The sequence below is a fragment of the Chanodichthys erythropterus genome, chromosome 24, assembly GCF_024489055.1.
Source record: "Chanodichthys erythropterus isolate Z2021 chromosome 24, ASM2448905v1, whole genome shotgun sequence".
Lineage (NCBI taxonomy): Eukaryota > Metazoa > Chordata > Actinopteri > Cypriniformes > Xenocyprididae > Chanodichthys > Chanodichthys erythropterus.
The window spans coordinates 14,393,392-14,411,719 of record NC_090244.1 but is presented as its reverse complement, the minus strand read 5'-3'; the positions used below and the strand labels follow the sequence as shown (position 1 = coordinate 14,411,719).

Genomic DNA, 18,328 nt, shown 5'->3' with positions numbered 1-18,328 from the left:
CATAATTATGGTATATTTTATGTATTTTAATAGAATTATAAATGTTATATTTGATCATTATTAAGAAAAATGTGCTTTAAAAACACAATCATTGCCTTCAAGATCACTAATGTTTTGACAAGAAAATCAATGTCCTCACTACACTGTTGTTTTTCCAGTTCATGATCCCTGTGATTGCAACACTCTGTTTCACAATACTAGAGCATTGCCAGATCAGTGCTAATGACTGGCCCCTCATGTTAGTTATCGCACCTGCACTGCGTAAGCTAAGGGATTCATACGAACATGCAGGAGTGTGATAAAGAATTGAACATCTCTTTTGCCGGCTGTGGATTTCTGATGGCTTATTACTGTGGAGTCTATTGCTGTTTATCCGAAAGGGCCCAGTTTCTTCTTAAGGGGGCGACAAAGATTTGTGGGGCTTCATCTGGTGCTCTTATGGGTGCAGTAATAGCATGCCAAATGTCTCCAGGTAAGTTTCATCAATTATTTGTGATTTATAAACACCCGAAAGTTGTTAAAGATAAAAAAAAATGTCTGTGGAAGGCATTTGTCATGGATCAGACAAATCTTTATTTATTATCTTTAAATATTCCAAAATCATAAAAGATAGGAACCCTGTAATTCATTTTGATCACATTATATTGATTAATACTGGTGGTTCTAAAGGAAATTCCATTTTGAAGCCAAATGCTGTGAAAATTTGCTGGAAATGTCCCGAGAGGCTCGGAAATGCACTCTGGGTGCTGTGCATCTCTCCTTCAACCTACTGAAGATAGTACGAAACTTCTTGAGCCGAGACCTGCCCGATGATGCACACCTGCTCGCCAGCGGACGGCTGTATGTGTCACTCACACGAGTGTCCGATGGGAAAAATGTGTTGGTGTCTGAGTTTGACAGTAAAGAAGATCTCATTCAGGTGAACTCAGCTACCTTGTTGGCTTTTATTGCCTGATGAATAGATAGGTGTTAATGAGGATTTATGATTTACACTTTGCTCCCTGTCTGCAGGCTCTGATTTGTAGCTGCTTTTACCCACTGTATTGTGGTGTGATTCCTCCAAGCTATCATGGAATAGTACGTACCCATATAGCCATATAAATACAGCCTTTTGACTGTAATTCTGTGGTTCATTTGCAATATAATTTGCAGTTTTTCAATTAAAGGTGCACACTTATTTTTTAATAATTTGAATGTTTTGCTGGCCTTTTTATCTTGATATTATACTGACACCTAGCGGCGTAAATGCAGCATTACGCATAAGAAAATGTGGCCTTTGTTGTCATGGTAATGGAAAAATGTATTGTTTTGAATGGGAGAAAGTGTAACGCGCAATATGGCGGAATAAGTCCCGCGTTCTAAATAAGAGCCAATCGCCGACTGGTAAAGTCACGCGTCACTGCAGCGGCCGTTAGAAGCACCGGTTTCTATAGAAACAGTCAGACACGCGCCTCCGAAATGAGGCACAAGAGACGCGCATTTAGGTCTGCGCATGCGCATTAGCTTGATCTAGCCTAAAAATACAATAAATATTTTTTTGTCATGATTCGAGAGTTTGGGGAAAAAATTATGAGACAGTTGTTGTCAGATTTCATTGGTGATTTCAAATATGAAATTCAATCGAAAGCTTGGTAAACAGCTTTGGAGCTGCATGATGCCCAGGATGCATAGACAGTAAAATGCCCGAAGATTCAAAGATGGCCGCTGAGTGAAATGACTTGTCTTAAAGGAACACTCCACTTTTTTTGAAAATAGGCACATTTTCCAACTCCCCTAGAGTTAAACAGTTGAGTTTTACCGTTTTCGAATTCTTTCAGCCGATCTCCGGTTCTGGCGGTACCACTTTTAGCATAGCTTAACATAGTTCATTGAATCTGATTAGACCGTTAGCATCACGCTTAAAAATGACCAAAGAGTTTTGATATTTTTCCTATTTAAAACTTGACTCTTCTGTAGTTACATCGTGTACTAAGACCGGTGGAAAATGAAAAGTTGCGATTTTCTAGGCTGATCTGGCTAGGAACTATACTCTCATTCCGGCGTAATAATCAAGGAACTTTGCTGCCGTATCATGGCTGCAGCAGGCGCAATGATATTACGCAGCGTCTCTCACAAACGTCTCCATGGTTGCAAGGCACGTTCCCTGTGCAAGCAGGGGCTCACGGGCGCTGCGTAATATCATTGCACTGCTGCAGCCATGATACGGCAGCAAAGTTCGGAGATCGGCTGAATGGATTCGAAAACGGTAAAACTCAACTGTTTAACTCTAGGGGAGTTGGAAAATGAGCCTATTTTCAAAAAAAGTGGAGTGTTCCTTTAAAGGGACTTTGTTAGCAGTGAACCTTTTATTCGACGAGCGAAAGTGTCTGATAACTACAAGGCTTGTTTCCGACACTGAATAAAAAATTAAAAAGGTATTGCGATTTTTTAAAATCTCACAATTCTAACTTTTTTTCCTCGCAATTACGAGTTTACATCTTGCAATTCTGACTTTTCTCCTCAGAATTGCGTAATATAAACTCGAAATTGCGACTTATAAAGTCAGAATTGTAAAATATAAACACTTCTGAGAAAAAAATGGTCTTTTTTTCCCTCAGAATTGGACTTTATACCTCTCAATTGCGAGTTTATACTCACAATTATGAGGAAAAAAAGTCAGAACTGCGAGATATAAACGTGCAATTGTGAGATAAAAAGTCGCAATTATCTTTTATTTTTATTTATTTATTTTTTCCCGTGGTGAACACAGGTGAATTGATGATATAAAACGAGTGACGTTTGACTGGTCATGTGATCTTAACATGGCGACAAATATGGTGGCGACCCGCTCCATTTAAAGAGAATCAGCTTTTTCTACCATTCTTGCGAGTGTACGTTTTTTGTAGCCTATTTTGTAACAAGATTTTTTTTTTTAAATTAATTTAATTTAATTATTTAATTAATCTGTGTGCATTTTTTTCAATTATATGCAAATTGAATGAAAGTTTTAACCATTTATATGATCTTTTTTCCCCCTTATCTGCTTTCAGAGGTATGTAGATGGAGCATTGAGTGATAACATGCCTTTCTCTAGTCTGAGGAACACCATCACTATCTCCCCTTTTTCCGGAGAGAGCGACATCAGTCCTTATGGCAACCCTTTTTACTTCCATGAAATATACTACAATAATGTCAGCATTCATATCAGCTTCATTAATGCACACCGAGTGGTCATTGCATTTTTCCCTCCAGAACCAGAGGTACATTTTTGAATTTGTTTAATTATCTTGATACATTTTCAAAACCATACTTGCATCCACATACCTTTGTTGTGGTATTTTTAATAAGGTCTTGGCTGAGATGTGTCAAAATGGATATAAGGATGCTTTCCTTTTTTTACAAGCAAATAGTGAGTAGCTTTACACTCTTCCTGAGATTATATTTCGGGTAATTTTGTAGCTGTTTAGATCCCATTTTGTTTTGCTTACCAGAACTCCTGAAGCCCAGATCACCATTGTCAGAGTTATGGGATCATATTCCAACATCTAAGATGAATGGGAATTCTAAAAGCATCCTTCCAAAATCCATCAAGAAAGGTAAGACAACAAATAACTGATATTTGACACCATGAAGTCATAAATCTGGAGAATAATATGTGAAGAAAAATCTATTTTTCACCCCATTTAGTGTTTTGTAAGGCTAGCATGATGGAGAATGAAGAGATTTTCTCAATGAAACTGGTTTCTTGTGTAAAGTGGTGCATTCTGCCAGTGGAGATGGTGTACATCATGCTTCTAAGGTATGTGAAAATTAGTAAAACTAATTATTCAAGTCTTTTAATTTCATTCTAAGACTCTGACTGGTATTTAGACTTGCTGAATGGATTCCAGAGATGTGTAAGATGGCAATGGGAATGATTGGAGGAGTATGGAAGAAGGCTTTCTCAAGGTTTGAAAGATGATACATATACAAATAATAAACATCTTAAGTTTTGATAAATCTAAATAAGAATTTTCTGCCTTCAGTTATTTACGTACACAGAAATGTCCAACTCTTCATCAAGACCCTTCATCTTCAAAGCGAACTAACTGACCACCACCACCTCATCTTCTGATACACTGCATAATTACTATTATTTACAATTATTTGGACTAAAACAAATTCAATACCCTTTTGAATCATTTTAAAGGGTCAGTTCACCCCAAAATGAAAATAATGTAATTTATTACTCACCCTCATGCAGTTCCACACCCTTCGGATTAAGATATTTGTGTTGAAATCTGATGGATCCGTGAGGTCTGCATAGCCAGCAATGAAATTTCCTCTCTCAAGATCCATTAATGTACTAAAAACATATTTAAATCAGTTCATGTGAGTACAGTGTTTCAATATTAATATTAAAGCGACGAGAATATTTTTGTGCGCCAAAACATAAAAAATAAATAACAACTTTATATAGTGATGGCCGAATTCAAAACACTGCTTCAGGAAGCTTCAGAGTGTTATGAATCTTTTGTGTCGAATCAGCGGTTCGGAGTCACGTGATTTCAGCAGTTGGTGGTTTGACACGCGATCCGAATCATGATTCGACACAAAAGATTCATAACGCTCCGATGCTTCATGAAGCAGTGTTTTGAATTCGGCCATCACTATATAAGTCGTTTTTTTTTTTTTTTTTTTTTTTTTTTTTGACGCACCAAAAATATTCTCGTCAATTTATAATATTACTATTGAACCACTGTACTCACATGAGCTGATTTAAATATGTTTTTAGTACATTAATGGATCTTGAGAGAGGAAATGACATTGCTCCCTTTGAGCCATTGGATTTCAACAAAAAATATCTTGTTTTCTGAAGATGAAATAAGGTTTTACGGGTGTGGAACGCCATGAGGGTGAGTAATAAATTACATTATTTTCATTTTTGGATGAACTAACCCTTTAATATAATCACAACACTCAAATGGCCTATAATTTAAAGATATTTTACAATGTTGATATAGAATTACACATTTTCTCCCAGTTTACAAGCTCTTCCCACCAATATATTGTATATAATACTGAACACTAATAAATAAATAAATGAGCACAAGTAGAAATCAGGATAATTGTATTTTAATGAACAAAAAAAGATGTTTACAGAGAGTAAAAAATAGCACCAAATAGGAGCATGTGGAAAATTCCATAAATTATGGCATGTTGAAGATTAGTTCAGCCATCTTCATTTGTTATAAACGGTCCCACTGTATTCTGTTTTACAGTACTGAAGGCGGAGAGGTGATTGTGCGCATTTTTTTTAAACAGTGATGTTGATGCTTCCTCATAAGCAAGACATTTACAATCATCAGTAATTGTAAATTTCTTGCAGTGGTATGATAAAAGTTCTTAAAACCATCATGTTTGCGTCCTTCCAACATGTAAAAAGACAATCTGTCACATGAGTAACAAAACCTTATTTAAATGTTCTCCTCATGGATTAGGCAGTATGATCTTTAAAATTTGCACTTAAAAAAAAAAAAAAATTGGGTAGTTATACTTAAAATATTACTACAGAAACAGACAACAATACGTCCCATCTAAAAATATCAAATGAAATAATAGCGAATGCTCCTTTTGAAAAAATCAAGCATCAGTCCCTGATATCACATAATGCAATAAACCAGTGCTCAGAACCTCATACACTAAACTACTGAAAACAACGTCAATGACTCTAAACCATTAAATGTAAAAGATGAGTAAATATTCCAATTCCATAGAAATGCTAATTCCTAAAAGTTCTAATTGAAATTCATTGCAAAAACAGTTCTCTTCTTTAATAAAGAGGCATTCGAGATCCCAAAGGCCCCCAATTGAAGTTCAGAGGTACAGTTTCTTTAAAAGCGTAGCAGCCATTGGATTCTCCTTGTGCAAGTTGGGCCACCTTGTATGATACTGTGATTCCTCAAATCATTCCTGAAATTATAATGTAACAGTCGTCACAGCAGCGCACAGGAGAAAGACACCAGTGCACTTTAAGACTCCTGGGTTCGATTCTGAGAAGATATGAGGCACAGCATCTCTGGAAGAGCACAGGAACTCCTCCGACAGGCTTCATCAGAAGTCCCTCTCCATGGTCTGTCCTCATACACCCCAGGATTGAGTTTGAGAGGAGCTGCCGATGTCTGGGATCTGATCGGCGAAAGACTGCGTCATCCACTGACCGTCCTGTACTTGGCCAACAGCGTTTGGATTCGTTGGCGCCTTCTCGGCTGCGTTGGCTGGAGCTTTTAACACAGAAAGTCATATTAAAGGTGATGTATGGTTTATGTTAAAATACATTCTTTTAACCCAGTTTATTGTACAAGCAATCAAAACACTACAGTGGAACTTGCTACAATGGAAACTCCCAATACCATACAGTAGGGCTGCTCGATTATAGTAAGAATCATAATCAGGATTATTGTTGGTCTATTTAACATACTTCACCTTTAAACTTCAATGAAAGACAAAATTCTTCTTTTGTGTTCTGCAGAAGAAAGATGGTACCAACCTGTCTCCTCAGATGTGGAGAAGTTACAAAATCCATTGCTTTGGCCCCCTTCAGGTGCTGGTTCTCCATAAGCTCCTCCGAAGGCTGCCTCATAACCAGGATCATACTGCTCTTCCTTGACGGCAATCCTCTTGGCGTCCTCTGTAAGAGAGAGAGAAAAGTGGTCAAATACAGTCCATAATTGAATGTCCATAACTCAATATGATTAAGAAAAGAAGGGCATAAAAGTTTTGCTGGTACCTTTGGCCAAGCCAAGATCAAAGGTATATTTCACTTCCTCGACCTCCTTGCTCCTCATCACACCCTTCAGCTGATCTCGAAGCTCTCTGAGCTTGATGTAAAAATGCACTTTGTCCTGAGCACGAGGAAACTGGGCACAGCGGGCGCTGGAGGACGGCATTAGGTACAATGCCTACGGAAAAGCAGCAGTATGCAGCGTATAGCTCAAATTTGATAGACTTCTGCTTTTATTATGCAATGAACCAAAAAAAAAGGTTTCTTACCGTCTCAGAATCAGGAATTTTGTGAGGCTGTAGGCCAAACTCAAGCATTTTGGGCTTTTTCCCAAATATCTCCCTACAGAACATTTCATAAATACCTGAAACAAAAATAATTGTTAAATGCACGTCAAGAATCAGTTGTATTCTTCACATTCTTTATTTGTGGTCAAAAACTTACATTTCCCGTTAAAAACCGCTATGAGTGGCTTGAATTTCTTTATTTTTTCCACTAAGATTTTACCCCCTTCTCGAAGTTCCTTGCTGCCGAAGGGTGACAAGCAAAAGGTTAGAAGAACATCACCACTTTAGGTCACAAATGAAAGCAGAGGGATTCTATACCGCACCTAGAGAGATCTTTGCTTCCTGGTGTCGCTCTCTCTACCATATTTGTGAAGCCGATGCCGTATTTCTCAGGCAAACTCTGATCATCCATGTGATTTAGCAGCTTTTCTGTGAATCCAGACAGGAACAGGCACTTCCCTGATAGATTGACAAAATCAGAGATTTTTTAACAAATTATTTTAAAAATATTAATTTAAAATAGAAAAAAAACAAAGTTTGATTATAATAATTATTTACATGCTTTATATTACAATATTGTGTTATGATGTTAATAATAATATTTACATTGTTATATTATTAACAATAATATAAATATAATAATATTTTGAAAAACAGCTGAAGATGACTAGGAAGTGTTGACAAAATTATAGATTTTGAACAGTTCCTTTTTAAAATATTAGTATAACAGCAAATTGGTATATTATTGTTTATAATATTATTTATATTAATTATTTCTATTATATTAAATATTGTATTTATATTATCTTATTTATTGAACTAAGAATATATTTCTTAAACTTTTTACATTTTATTATTATTAATGATAGTAATAATATCTGAATATTTATATATTAGCAATAATATAAATGAAATAATATAGTAATTTAAAATCTTTTTACATTAAAACTTAAACATAGTGGTGTTAAAGAGGAGTAGAATTTAAGTCGTCTTACAAAAATGGTTTCCTGGTCCAGGGAACCATCTTCCAATGTAGGCCGCCATCAACCCCGGATTAATTCCGATCTGTCTCATAAAAATAAGATTCATTTCAGTCATTTGGGTTCAATGCCATTTTTGTTTGAACATTCTTCATCACTTCATCATACTTCAGTCAAAAACCATAACTTACAATGACATAGTCCAGATTGGGGATAAGGATATCAGGCAGTGTCTTCTTCATGACTTCCTCCTCCGACATGCCCTTAAAACGATCGACTTTCCTCTTGACTTTCTTGAAGGTTTCATCGATCTTCTCCTGTCCTTCAACAGGCGGGGCCTCCTTATCCTCCTTAGCTTTCTTGGGTTTGGGTCCGGGTTTGGCTTTGGCTTTAGGTTCACCTTTGGCTTTGGGTTCTTTGCTTGCCGGCCTTCCTCGCTTTCCTTTAGCAGGTGCTTAAAGGGAAAAAATCACTTTGACTCACTTAAAAGCTACATGAGAGTACGTATTCAGTTTGCCAAGCTCAATTCTACCATTGGAAAACTACCTTTCTGCGCAGCAGCAGCCTGTTGGGCGGCGTCCTCTGGGTGTACAGGCATCTGCTGCATGACCCCATCCTCTCTGGGTCCCTCCATCATAAAGCCAGCATTACCATTAGCCATGTGAGGATACTGAGCCTGAAGGGCCTGCAGATGCTGCTGAGCTGACTGAACCCTATTTTAAAAAAATAAAAACAGGGAAGTTGTCAGTCCAACTTAAATAAAAAAGGCCAATTCTACAAGCACATATTTAAAGGTGCAGTAAGCGATTTCTGAGAAACGCTGTTGAAAGTGGATCCGACACAACATTCTTGTAGCCAATCAGCAGTAGGGGGCGTGTCCACTCATGATGGGGGAGGAGAGAGAGCGAGCGAGAGGGAGATTTGAAGAAGGACTGTAGAAAGAGAGATGGCTGACAGATAGGCTTGGGCGATAAAACGGTATATTTATCGACGGTGCGTCTTAATTGATAACGACAGAAAACATTTTTCAATATAACTCTCGATATAGTTTCACTTAAATGGATTAAAATGTAAACAGACATGAAGTTCGGTTGCATGAACAATTCTCAAGTTCAATCCGTCCCTGGATCACAAACAGACGCGCTGTTCATGACACGCAAACAAGTTGCTGAGGAGTTCAGTTGTGCAATCGCCACGTGAAATCAGAACACACTAACGCATGAAAATGAGAGCTGTATCTGCCGGCGACGAGGAGATTGTGAATTAAAAAAAGGATGTGGCAGTTTCATGGTTTGCTTACGTCTTACAGTTGATCAACTAGGCTACTTCAAAGTTCGTCTTGAGAGAGCAGTTCTTATATCGGTATTAACAGCTGCACAAACAGTGTTTTAAACCACACAATATCTTTATTTCTGTGTTACAAATATTCAAATGATCACAGAAGTACTGAGATAAAAGTTTATAGTTCAGATAAAACACTAATGTCTGTGTTATCGATAAAAATAGAGCAAATCAGCTTTTGAAAGAAACTTGGCGCTGAAAACGACGCATTTATCGATTACATTGTTTCACCACCAGGTGGCGACAAGTGACTGTTAAAAAAAATGTATTTGTCATTGAATCTTCATTCAATAGATTTTCAAATACACTGATTCATCCAGTAATGAAACGAGAGAGTTTATGACGTAGTCATTGAATCATACATCCAAACTAGAGCTGGGGGATATATCGCATGCGATTGTCACGCGCATTTCGTTAGTAAAGCTGGTTCCCTGATTACCGCTAAATCGCCATCACCTGCTTTCAAATGGAGCGGCATTTAATAGATAGAGCCGTAGTTCACTGACAAGCCACGCAATATTGCGTTCATTATCGAAGGCGATTCATCTGCGATATGAACGTGATATTGCGTAGCTTGAGAGTGATCTACGGTTCTGTCTATTAAATGCCGCTTCATTTGAAAGCAGGTGATGGCGATTTAGCGGTAATCAGCGAACCGGCTTTACTGACGAAATGCGCGTGACAATCGCATGCGATATATCGCCCAGCCCTAATCCAAACATATTTAAAAAAAAAAATTAATTCAAATATATTTAAAATTTTAAAATAGACTGCAGCAATTAATATTGTGTCGGAACCTCTAGTAAATTACGTTATTTGATTGAATTCAAAAATTATTTTTTTTCTCTAAAATTTTCAATAATTATCAATACCGATCAATTTGAAACATTATATCGTGATACATTTTTTTTGCTGTATCGCTCAGCCCTACTGACAGACATTACAAAAGAGGAAAGGTCAGAGGAAAAACATTGGAAAAAGAAAGGTTATGATCAGGCAAGAGCTTTAGGACCCGTGATAATATTAGAAAAGTCCTAAACGGGAAGGCCTAAAAACGGATGCCTGCATTGTTTCGGCTCCAAGATATGCTGTTGTTGTAATATTAGCAATAAGAATAGGACAGTTTAGAGTGTGATTTATTTGTGTGTTCACTAACAACCAACTCTTACTTGTATAGTGAACGGTTTGTACATTTTTTTCTGTGTCATTCGTTCGTCATCTTTGCTTTATTTTCCACGCTTGGTTTTGCTTCGCTTCAGCTATGATAAAGAGACATCCACTCTTGCATTGTGTGTTTTGGTGTGTTTGTTTAGGTTGATTTCAAATATCAACAGTGTTTCTCAGAAATTGCTTACTGCGCATTTAACAATATGCAAACTAGAGATAGATATTCTGTACTGATAGTCACGCTTTTTTTTTTTTTTTTTTAAATGATAAATGGCAACATTGCAACCAACACTGTGGAAACAATAATGTTTACAGGTAAAGTAAATTATGCAAAGTATTATTTGCATAATTAGCCTACTTCTTCACTCAAAAAGAAACGTTGCAGTTAACGAAATGAAGATGAAAATACATTTGTAACCACTTAGATTGCAACATTTGCATAAATATAATGGCATATTATTAATCATGTATTGATTGTTTATTAATTTTTAAACATGAAATCATTTATAATTAATCTTACTTTTGTTAAATAAGAAACATTTAACAATTAGACAACAACAAAAAAATAAAAAATACATTTGCACCCACTTTATTATTATTGTGATAATTATAGCTAATTATTAGACTATAATATATTTAAAATAAATGTTTACAATTAAAATAAACATTAAAAATATAGTTTAATGACTAGAAATAATTACTAGCCTACTTCTACATTACACTTGAACAAAACTAAGCAGCATCAGTCAAAAAAGATAATATCTCTAATGCAAACAGGTGCAATGTCTATGAAGTGATAGGCCTACTGAGTGTATAATGTGAGAAAGCACATCATTAATGCAACACGGATCTTATGTTTGCTGCAAATGAGCATGTTAATAATTGCAGAAGCACAACAGTTTTCAAAACAAACAAAAGTGGCAATACCAAGGCAGGTTTTCAATATCTCTTGTTATTGTGGTCTCGTGCATTGCGGTACAGACAGGTTAGTAGCATTCAAAATAAGACTGAAGTGCTTAATGTTATTATAACAGCATAAAATCAGTGGGATCGTAATTAATCTTGGCGCCAATTGATGACAAATAGGGGGACACTCACCATTGTTGGAGGTATTCCGAGGGGGCATGGGGCAATGATCCATAGAGCCTTTCATCCATCTCTACAGGATTTACTTAAATAAATCAATATTTGTGTTCATTTAATTGTGTTCAGCAATTTCAGTGGTACTCTCACAAGGGGAATATTTATAACCTGCCCTTTTTATAGGCGTAACGTTACTTATATTGGTAATATAATGAATAGGTTCGATTCTAAAACTCTAAAATGCATTACTAAATTCAGTGAATATCAAAACATATCCAGTCTAACGTTAGTTTGGCTTAAGTGTATAAACTATCAGATCAGAAAAGGGTCAGAAAACACTCCACGTATTCACCAGCACATCTCGCACCACTATTTACCACAGGAGTTTAAACTGCGGTAGATGGTGAATTTATTTATTGTGAATTTAGTGATCACATATTATTCCAGCAGGTAAACGACAAAGATACTTTATTTTTCGTTAAGAGAACCAATACTGAGACTGTTAGCATGATCGGCTAACGCTGGCCTAGTGTGCCAATTCATTGAGTACAATGAATGATGGTCGCTAGCTAGCTGTGAAGCGCGCTTCTATCGATATAAATCGACTTTCCATAGTGTTATTAATCAAATTAAGCTCTTATTTGTTAAATTAATACATACCGTTGTGATATGATTCGAACGATAGTCCACTGAAATGTTGTTTTTTCTCGTTTTAGTAACAAAACCGGTGAAAGCAACAAAGACGAGACCAACAGCGAGAAATCAATTTGACAGTGGAGCGAACCAAAACACCAGTACTAGGGGTGTAACGGCCACAGTATGCCTATTTTTTCTGTTTAATGTAAAAAGGAAAAGAAATGAATCATAATTTAATATTGAATATGATTATTGTAAATTTAAACACTTAAAACGTGTTCTGGGATTTTTGTTTTATCTTAATTTTAGTATGACAATGAAAAACGGTACCCCTCTTAAGTTAATAGTATGGCCCCGGTCTCCTGTGACATTTAAACGCTCCAAAACGAGCTCCTATTGGCTGCGCTTAAATAAATACGAAATTCCCTTTTCACATTTAGCGAACAACAAAAGCTAAGTAAATATAAGTTCGGTTTTGGCCACTCGCACCTCGTATTGCTCGAAATAAACGCAAAACGTTTTTCATATTTGAAAAGAGAAACGGCTATTGTATCAGGATTTTCCACATGGTGCTTCGCCTATTTTTAATTGTGACAATAACTAATACACATGGCTTTTTTCAGCATATTTGCTTTGCCATTTGCTTTTATTTGCCCTAAAACAGTTCCATTAGTGATACATACATATAAAAAACATCAAAAATAAAATACAACTTACAGAATAACATACATAGTACAGAATTCTCACAGCAACAATGAAGCTGGGTTATTATGATGCAACAAAACAGGTATAAGTGGTACTAAACAGTTATGCACACTGATTGCAAAATAACAAAATTCTAAAAAGTCTAAAAATACCATTCAAAATGAGGTAAATTGAGTGATCGGTATTCAATAAGCACCATAAATGTGGGATTGAGCATGCCATGTGTAATACTACTATAAATCCATGCATTGAAGACATGCACAGTGATAAACCTCTTCCAGAGGCCAGTCATGGTTTGCAATTTGTTACGCTGAAATACTCCTATTGAAAAACATGTGCATGTCAAATATCATGTCTTCTCAGAATAATCCCAATACCACAGAAAGGTATAAATTCAGTAAATATGAAACTATTTCAACAAAAACAGTCAACATGCATTCAAAAGTTTGGAGTCGATAAGATTTTTTTGAAAAAAGTCTCTTATGCTCACCAAGGCTGCATTTATTTAAATGTAAAATACAGTAAAAAACAGTAATATTGGTGAAGTATTACTACAATTTAAAATAACTTTTCTTTTTAAAGAAAAAAAATATTTCTGTGATGGCATGCCGAATTTGAAATCATTAAGAAATCATTCTAATATGCTGATTTGGTTAAAGAAACATTTCTTATTATTAATGTTGAAAACCGTTTAACTCCTTAATATTTTTGTAGAAACATTGACTTTATTTTATTTTTTTTAGGATTCTATGATGAATAAAAAGTTTACAAGAATGTTTATTTGAAATATAAATTTTTGTAACATTATAAATGTTTTTACTGTCACTTTTAAAAGTTTTTTTTTTTTTAAGTATTCATTTCTTTACAAAAATCTTACCAGCCCCAAACTTTTGAACGGTAGTGTGATTAAAGTTTCCTTTAAAAATATTTTCAAAAAAAAAAAAAAAAAAGAGAAAGAGGCACAAAATTAACAAATGTCTCAAACAGAAATCCTCAAGTCTCACGTTCATTCAAGCTTTCAAGTAACAAAGCTTTGTTGCACGCACACACACACACACACACACACACACACACAAATCATATACATTAAATATTCCAGGTAACAACTCAGCATCATCACTCAGAAACATAGCCAAAACATATTAAAACGTTAAATAAAACCATAAAAAAATGTTTAGTTGGTCCTCCTCAGTACATGCAGTGCAGACAAACAGTCTTTGTGCGAAACTACATTTCTCAGGTGGTTCGGTTGTTGTTGCTACATCTGATGTCTGGAATCTGGTCTGCAAATGGCTGCATTGTCCACCGGTTGTCCGTTACCTGGTCTAGAGAGCTTTGACAATTATTACAAGCATCTGACACATAAAATTGTTCATATTCTTTTTGAACACAACACAATATGTATGTACCTGTATCTGTAGAAGGATGGACCCCGAACGCTTGTTGTGGTTCCCCCCATGATCCATGTGCACAGGTCTCCTCGTACTCGGGGTCATGCTGCTCTTCTTTGATTGCCAGTCTTTTGGCATCCTCTAGAATAAACCATTACAAAAGACTTTGGATAACATCATGTTTTCGAACAGCAAATTAATAAACCATTTTAAAGTCACTTTGAAATCAAAATGGACAATTTTTGTTTTTTTAAAGGGTTAGATCACCCAAAAATGAAAACTATAGCAGCTTCCTTTCCATGCCAACTTTAAATTGTGAAACTCTTCACCTTTGGCCAGAGTCACATCAAATGTATAGTTTGTCTCTTGGATCTCCGGAGCCTTCACCACTCCTTTCAGCTGATCCCTGAGCTCTTTTAGCTTGATGTAGAAGTGCACTTTGTCCTGAGCACGAGGAAACTGGGCACAGCGTGGGCTTGACGATGGCATCAGATAGCAAACCTGGACAACAGAACCTCATATCTAATCAATATGCAACTATAAACAGGAAACCTCAAGGTGCTATCAAGAAAGAAACTCATACCGTTTCCGTTTCTGGCACTTTGTAGGGCTGCAATCCGAACTCTAAGTTCTTGGCCTTCACTCCAAAAATCTCCTTGCAAAATGTTTCATAAATACCTGAAATATATATAAAGAGTTATATTACACCATAAATGAGAGTTTAGACTTAAATCAAAACCAAATCGAAGACTTACATTTTCCATTGAACACAGCAATTAAAGGTCTGTACTTCTGGAGCTTTTCCAAAAGCTGGTGTCCACCTTCACGGATCTCTTTGCTGCAAAACAACACTTTTTATCAAATGTATTCGCATTAAGCATCTTCTTAGGACTTAACATCAAATTAGGAAAATAACTAATTTTAAGGTGCAGTCACATTAGTGAAATTTTCAATAGTGTATCAATGTATGAAGCTCAGCTCACAGAGAAGTCATGTTCAAACAAAGCAGATTTCTGTTGGTCAATGCAGCGAATTCGTGAGAACCCATTGCAAAATCATTTTACCCTCACATGAAATTTACAATCACATGAATTCCAATTGAAATGACTAGATTTCATCTGCGAAAATTTGCCGTACAATAGTAAATGTGAGGTGTGTGCACCTTTTTTCATGGATAATGTTAAACTCTTACTTTGACAGATCTTTACTCCCAGGTGTGGTCCTCTCCACCATATTGGTGAAACCAATGCCATACCGTTCAGGTAGTGTCTGGTCATGCATGTGGTTCAGCTGTTCTTCAGTCAGCCCGGAGAGAAACAAGCACTTCCCTAAGAGACATTCAAATCAAAAACAAGTCTAAATATATAAACATCCTTTTACAAAGAAAAAAAATTGGAATAATACATACAAAAATGGTTCCCAGGATTTGGATAATGCCTTCCCTTGAAGGCTGACAACAGTCCAGGATTGATGCCGATCTATAAAATTATCAAAAATGCCATACAATAAATAAATTTAAACACACACACACACATATATATACATATACATACATATACATATATACATATATACATATATATATATATATATATATATATATATATTTACAGTGGTGTGAAAAAGTGCTTGCCCCCTTCCTTGTTTTTTTTAATACCTGGTTGGGCTACCCTTAGCAGCAAAAACTGCAGCAAGCGTTTGCGATAACTTGCAATGAGTCTGTTACAGCGCTGTGGAGGATTTTTGGCCCACTCATCTTTGCAGAATTGTTGTAATTCAGCCACATTGGAGGGTTTTCGAGCATGAACTGCCTTTTTAAGGTCATGCCACAGCATCTCAATAGGATTGAGGTCAGGACTTTGACTAGGCCACTCCAAAGTCTTCATTTTGTTTTTCTTCAGCCATTCAGAGGTCGACTTGCTGGTGTGTTTTGGATCATTGTCCTGCTGCAGAACCCAAGTTCACTTCAGCTTGAGGTCACAGACAGATGGCCGGATATTGTCCTTCAGGATTTTTTGGTAGACAGCAGAATTCATGGTTCCATTCATCACAGCAAGTCTTCCAGGTCCTGAAGCAGCAAAACAGCCCCAGAATATCACAGTACCAACACCATATTTTACTGTTGGTATGATGTTCTTTTTCGGAAATGCTGTGTTACTTTTACGGCAGACATAATGGGACACACACCTTCCAAAAAGTTCAACTTTTGTCTCATCAGAGTATTTTCCCAAGCAAGCAAGCACTTTTTCACACAGGGCCATGAGGGTTTGGATTTTGTTTTCCCTTCATAATAAAAATAATAAAACTGCATGGTATGTTTACTTGTGTTATCTTTGATTCATATTAAATTATATTATATATATATATATATATATATATATATATATATATATATATATATATATATATATATATATATATATATATATATATATATATATACACACCGTCCTGGTTTTTTATTTTATATATATGCATGTTTGTCACAACATATATATATATATATATATATATATATATATATTATTTTTAAACTAAATTTATACTGAATTGATAGAATAAATAAATAAATACAGATTATATAACTCAATAACTCACAATCAGCATGTCAAGATTATGTGTGATGACGTCTGGCAGCTTTCTAGCCATGACTTCCTCCACTGACATGCCGTTGAACCGATCTAACGTCCTCTTTGCTTTCTTGGCATTCTCTTCAGCATCCGTCTTTTCCTTTACTTCGCTTTTTAGAGGCCTTCCCCTTTTCTTGCCTTTTGCTGGAGTTGTCGGAAGGGCTGAAAAACAGATATTTAATAAGTTGTACAAATGGGCTGCCAAAATATCCCAGTTAAAATGGATGTGAGGAAACGGCTGTACCAGGTTGTTGGACAGAGGGTTGTTGAGGCTGTTGAGGTTGATCCAGATATGGATCTTGATGATGCTGTTGAGGTTGATCCAGATATGGATCTTGATGTGGCTGATCCAGATATGAATCTTGGTGATGCTGTTGAGGTTGATCCAGATATGGATCTTGATGCACTGATAAATCAGTCATGATTTTGTCCTCCATGGGTCTCTCAGCGAACTGGGCGGCATTAACCATCTGGTGGTAGTGCGGCACCTGCTCCGGCTGGTACTGCTGGGGACTGGTTTGATACCTGAGAAAACAAAATTACAAAGAGAGAAACACTGCACTTACTTGAAAAGCTCAGGAATAATCTAATCTTGTCAGTGTTTTCACATTTACCATACACCTTCATATCCCATTTTGAGAGCATTTGTCGAGATGTTAATCTTAATCACATTTTTTAAAAAATCACTAGTTTATTTAAAAGATTTATTAACTTTTTTGGGATCTTTTTGGGCTGGGCATACTTACCAGTACTGAAGATAATCCATAGGGGCCGTCAGAGATGAATACTGCCTTTCTTCCATCTTAATTGGTGGTCTTACTTTAATAGATTAATATTCATGTTTATGTTACTAATATGCCAGCTGGTTAACCACACCTCCCTTTGTTTAATCTCTCGTTAAATCCGTCCCGTTTTTATTACGCTTAGCTTATCAATTAAACGTCAAAAGATAATATAAAATACACAAATTATCTAGAAATATACATAGTTAGCATCTTGTTATGGGCAGCACTATAGGATGCATCTAACTAGCTCATTGCATTCAATAAGCTAAGAGCTGTGTGTGGACAATTGACCGCATACAAGCATAAAATAACTCGTTTCGTTACGTACAGATATATTTCTGTGCGTTTGGGTCATGAATCTTACCTGCCATATATATTCTTCAGACCTTTTCTGGCACATATCAGTATTTTATGCAGAAAATATGAGCTAAATGATGCTACACATGATGAATGAAGCCGGTGTAGGTAAAAATGTCAACAAAGGTAAAGCCTAAATTCAAAATAAAAGTCTCCCTTTTACTGATACAATTGCATATTTTTGTTTTCAAAGCTTTGCATTTTATTTATTTATTATAGACAAT

General features: G+C 36.0%; 3 protein-coding genes across 7 annotated transcripts; 1 reads left to right on the top strand and 2 right to left on the bottom strand.

Annotated features, from left to right (window-relative positions):
* Positions 1-237: 237 nt before the first annotated feature.
* Positions 238-4,220, top strand: LOC137015225 (patatin-like phospholipase domain-containing protein 2). 2 transcript variants are annotated; one of them, XM_067380033.1, is made up of 9 exons: positions 238-472; positions 687-919; positions 1,012-1,077; positions 3,030-3,239; positions 3,328-3,388; positions 3,471-3,575; positions 3,667-3,778; positions 3,850-3,927; positions 4,005-4,220. In XM_067380033.1, exons 1-9 carry the CDS (start codon positions 286-288, stop codon positions 4,069-4,071), a joined length of 1,119 nt encoding a protein of 372 aa, XP_067236134.1. In that variant the 5' UTR covers positions 238-285; the 3' UTR covers positions 4,072-4,220. The 2 variants fall into 2 exon arrangements, with proteins under 2 accessions (XP_067236134.1, XP_067236135.1); XM_067380034.1 differs by having other exon boundaries at positions 323-472; positions 670-919.
* Positions 4,221-4,757: 537 nt separating this feature from the next.
* tdg.1 (thymine DNA glycosylase, tandem duplicate 1) lies at positions 4,758-12,365 on the bottom strand. 3 transcript variants are annotated; one of them, XM_067379243.1, is made up of 11 exons: positions 12,261-12,365; positions 11,616-11,688; positions 8,556-8,722; positions 8,201-8,463; positions 8,025-8,094; positions 7,353-7,488; positions 7,187-7,269; positions 7,012-7,106; positions 6,749-6,920; positions 6,509-6,649; positions 4,758-6,242 (listed from the first exon to the last, which is right to left on the bottom strand). In XM_067379243.1, the coding sequence occupies exons 2-11, from the start codon at positions 11,672-11,674 to the stop codon at positions 6,100-6,102; spliced, it is 1,329 nt and encodes a 442-aa protein (XP_067235344.1). In that variant the 5' UTR covers positions 11,675-11,688; positions 12,261-12,365; the 3' UTR covers positions 4,758-6,099. The 3 variants fall into 3 exon arrangements, with proteins under 3 accessions (XP_067235344.1, XP_067235345.1, XP_067235346.1); XM_067379244.1 differs by having other exon boundaries at positions 11,616-11,676; positions 12,261-12,354; XM_067379245.1 differs by lacking the exon at positions 11,616-11,688 and having other exon boundaries at positions 12,261-12,361.
* Positions 12,366-12,850: 485 nt separating this feature from the next.
* tdg.2 (thymine DNA glycosylase, tandem duplicate 2) lies at positions 12,851-18,218 on the bottom strand. Of its 2 annotated transcripts, none has more exons than XM_067379511.1 (11): positions 18,112-18,218; positions 17,709-17,781; positions 17,207-17,487; positions 16,931-17,124; positions 15,741-15,810; positions 15,525-15,660; positions 15,088-15,170; positions 14,916-15,010; positions 14,662-14,833; positions 14,351-14,473; positions 12,851-14,274 (listed from the first exon to the last, which is right to left on the bottom strand). In XM_067379511.1, the coding sequence occupies exons 1-11, from the start codon at positions 18,116-18,118 to the stop codon at positions 14,267-14,269; spliced, it is 1,242 nt and encodes a 413-aa protein (XP_067235612.1). In that variant the 5' UTR covers positions 18,119-18,218; the 3' UTR covers positions 12,851-14,266. The 2 variants fall into 2 exon arrangements, with proteins under 2 accessions (XP_067235612.1, XP_067235611.1); XM_067379510.1 differs by having other exon boundaries at positions 12,851-14,266.
* Between the last annotated feature and the right edge of the window lie 110 nt (positions 18,219-18,328).

Coding starts and splice junctions, on each gene's coding strand:
- LOC137015225 (XM_067380033.1), top strand. CDS start 286: ATGCAGGAGTGTGATAAAGAATTGAACATCTCTTTTGCCGGCTGTGGA. Junction 3,389..3,470: donor CCTTTTTTTACAAGCAAATA/GTGAGTAGCTTT, acceptor TTTGCTTACCAG/AACTCCTGAAGCCCAGATCA. Junction 3,576..3,666: donor TCCAAAATCCATCAAGAAAG/GTAAGACAACAA, acceptor CACCCCATTTAG/TGTTTTGTAAGGCTAGCATG.
- tdg.1 (XM_067379243.1), bottom strand. CDS start 11,674: ATGGATGAAAGGCTCTATGGATCATTGCCCCATGCCCCCTCGGAATAC. Junction 7,489..8,024: donor TGGACCAGGAAACCATTTTT/GTAAGACGACTT, acceptor TCAATCTATCAG/GGAAGTGCCTGTTCCTGTCT. Junction 7,107..7,186: donor AGCGGTTTTTAACGGGAAAT/GTAAGTTTTTGA, acceptor TTTTTGTTTCAG/GTATTTATGAAATGTTCTGT.
- tdg.2 (XM_067379510.1), bottom strand. Junction 15,811..16,930: donor ATAATCTTGACATGCTGATT/GTGAGTTATTGA, acceptor ATAATTTTATAG/ATCGGCATCAATCCTGGACT. Junction 15,011..15,087: donor TGCTGTGTTCAATGGAAAAT/GTAAGTCTTCGA, acceptor TATATATTTCAG/GTATTTATGAAACATTTTGC.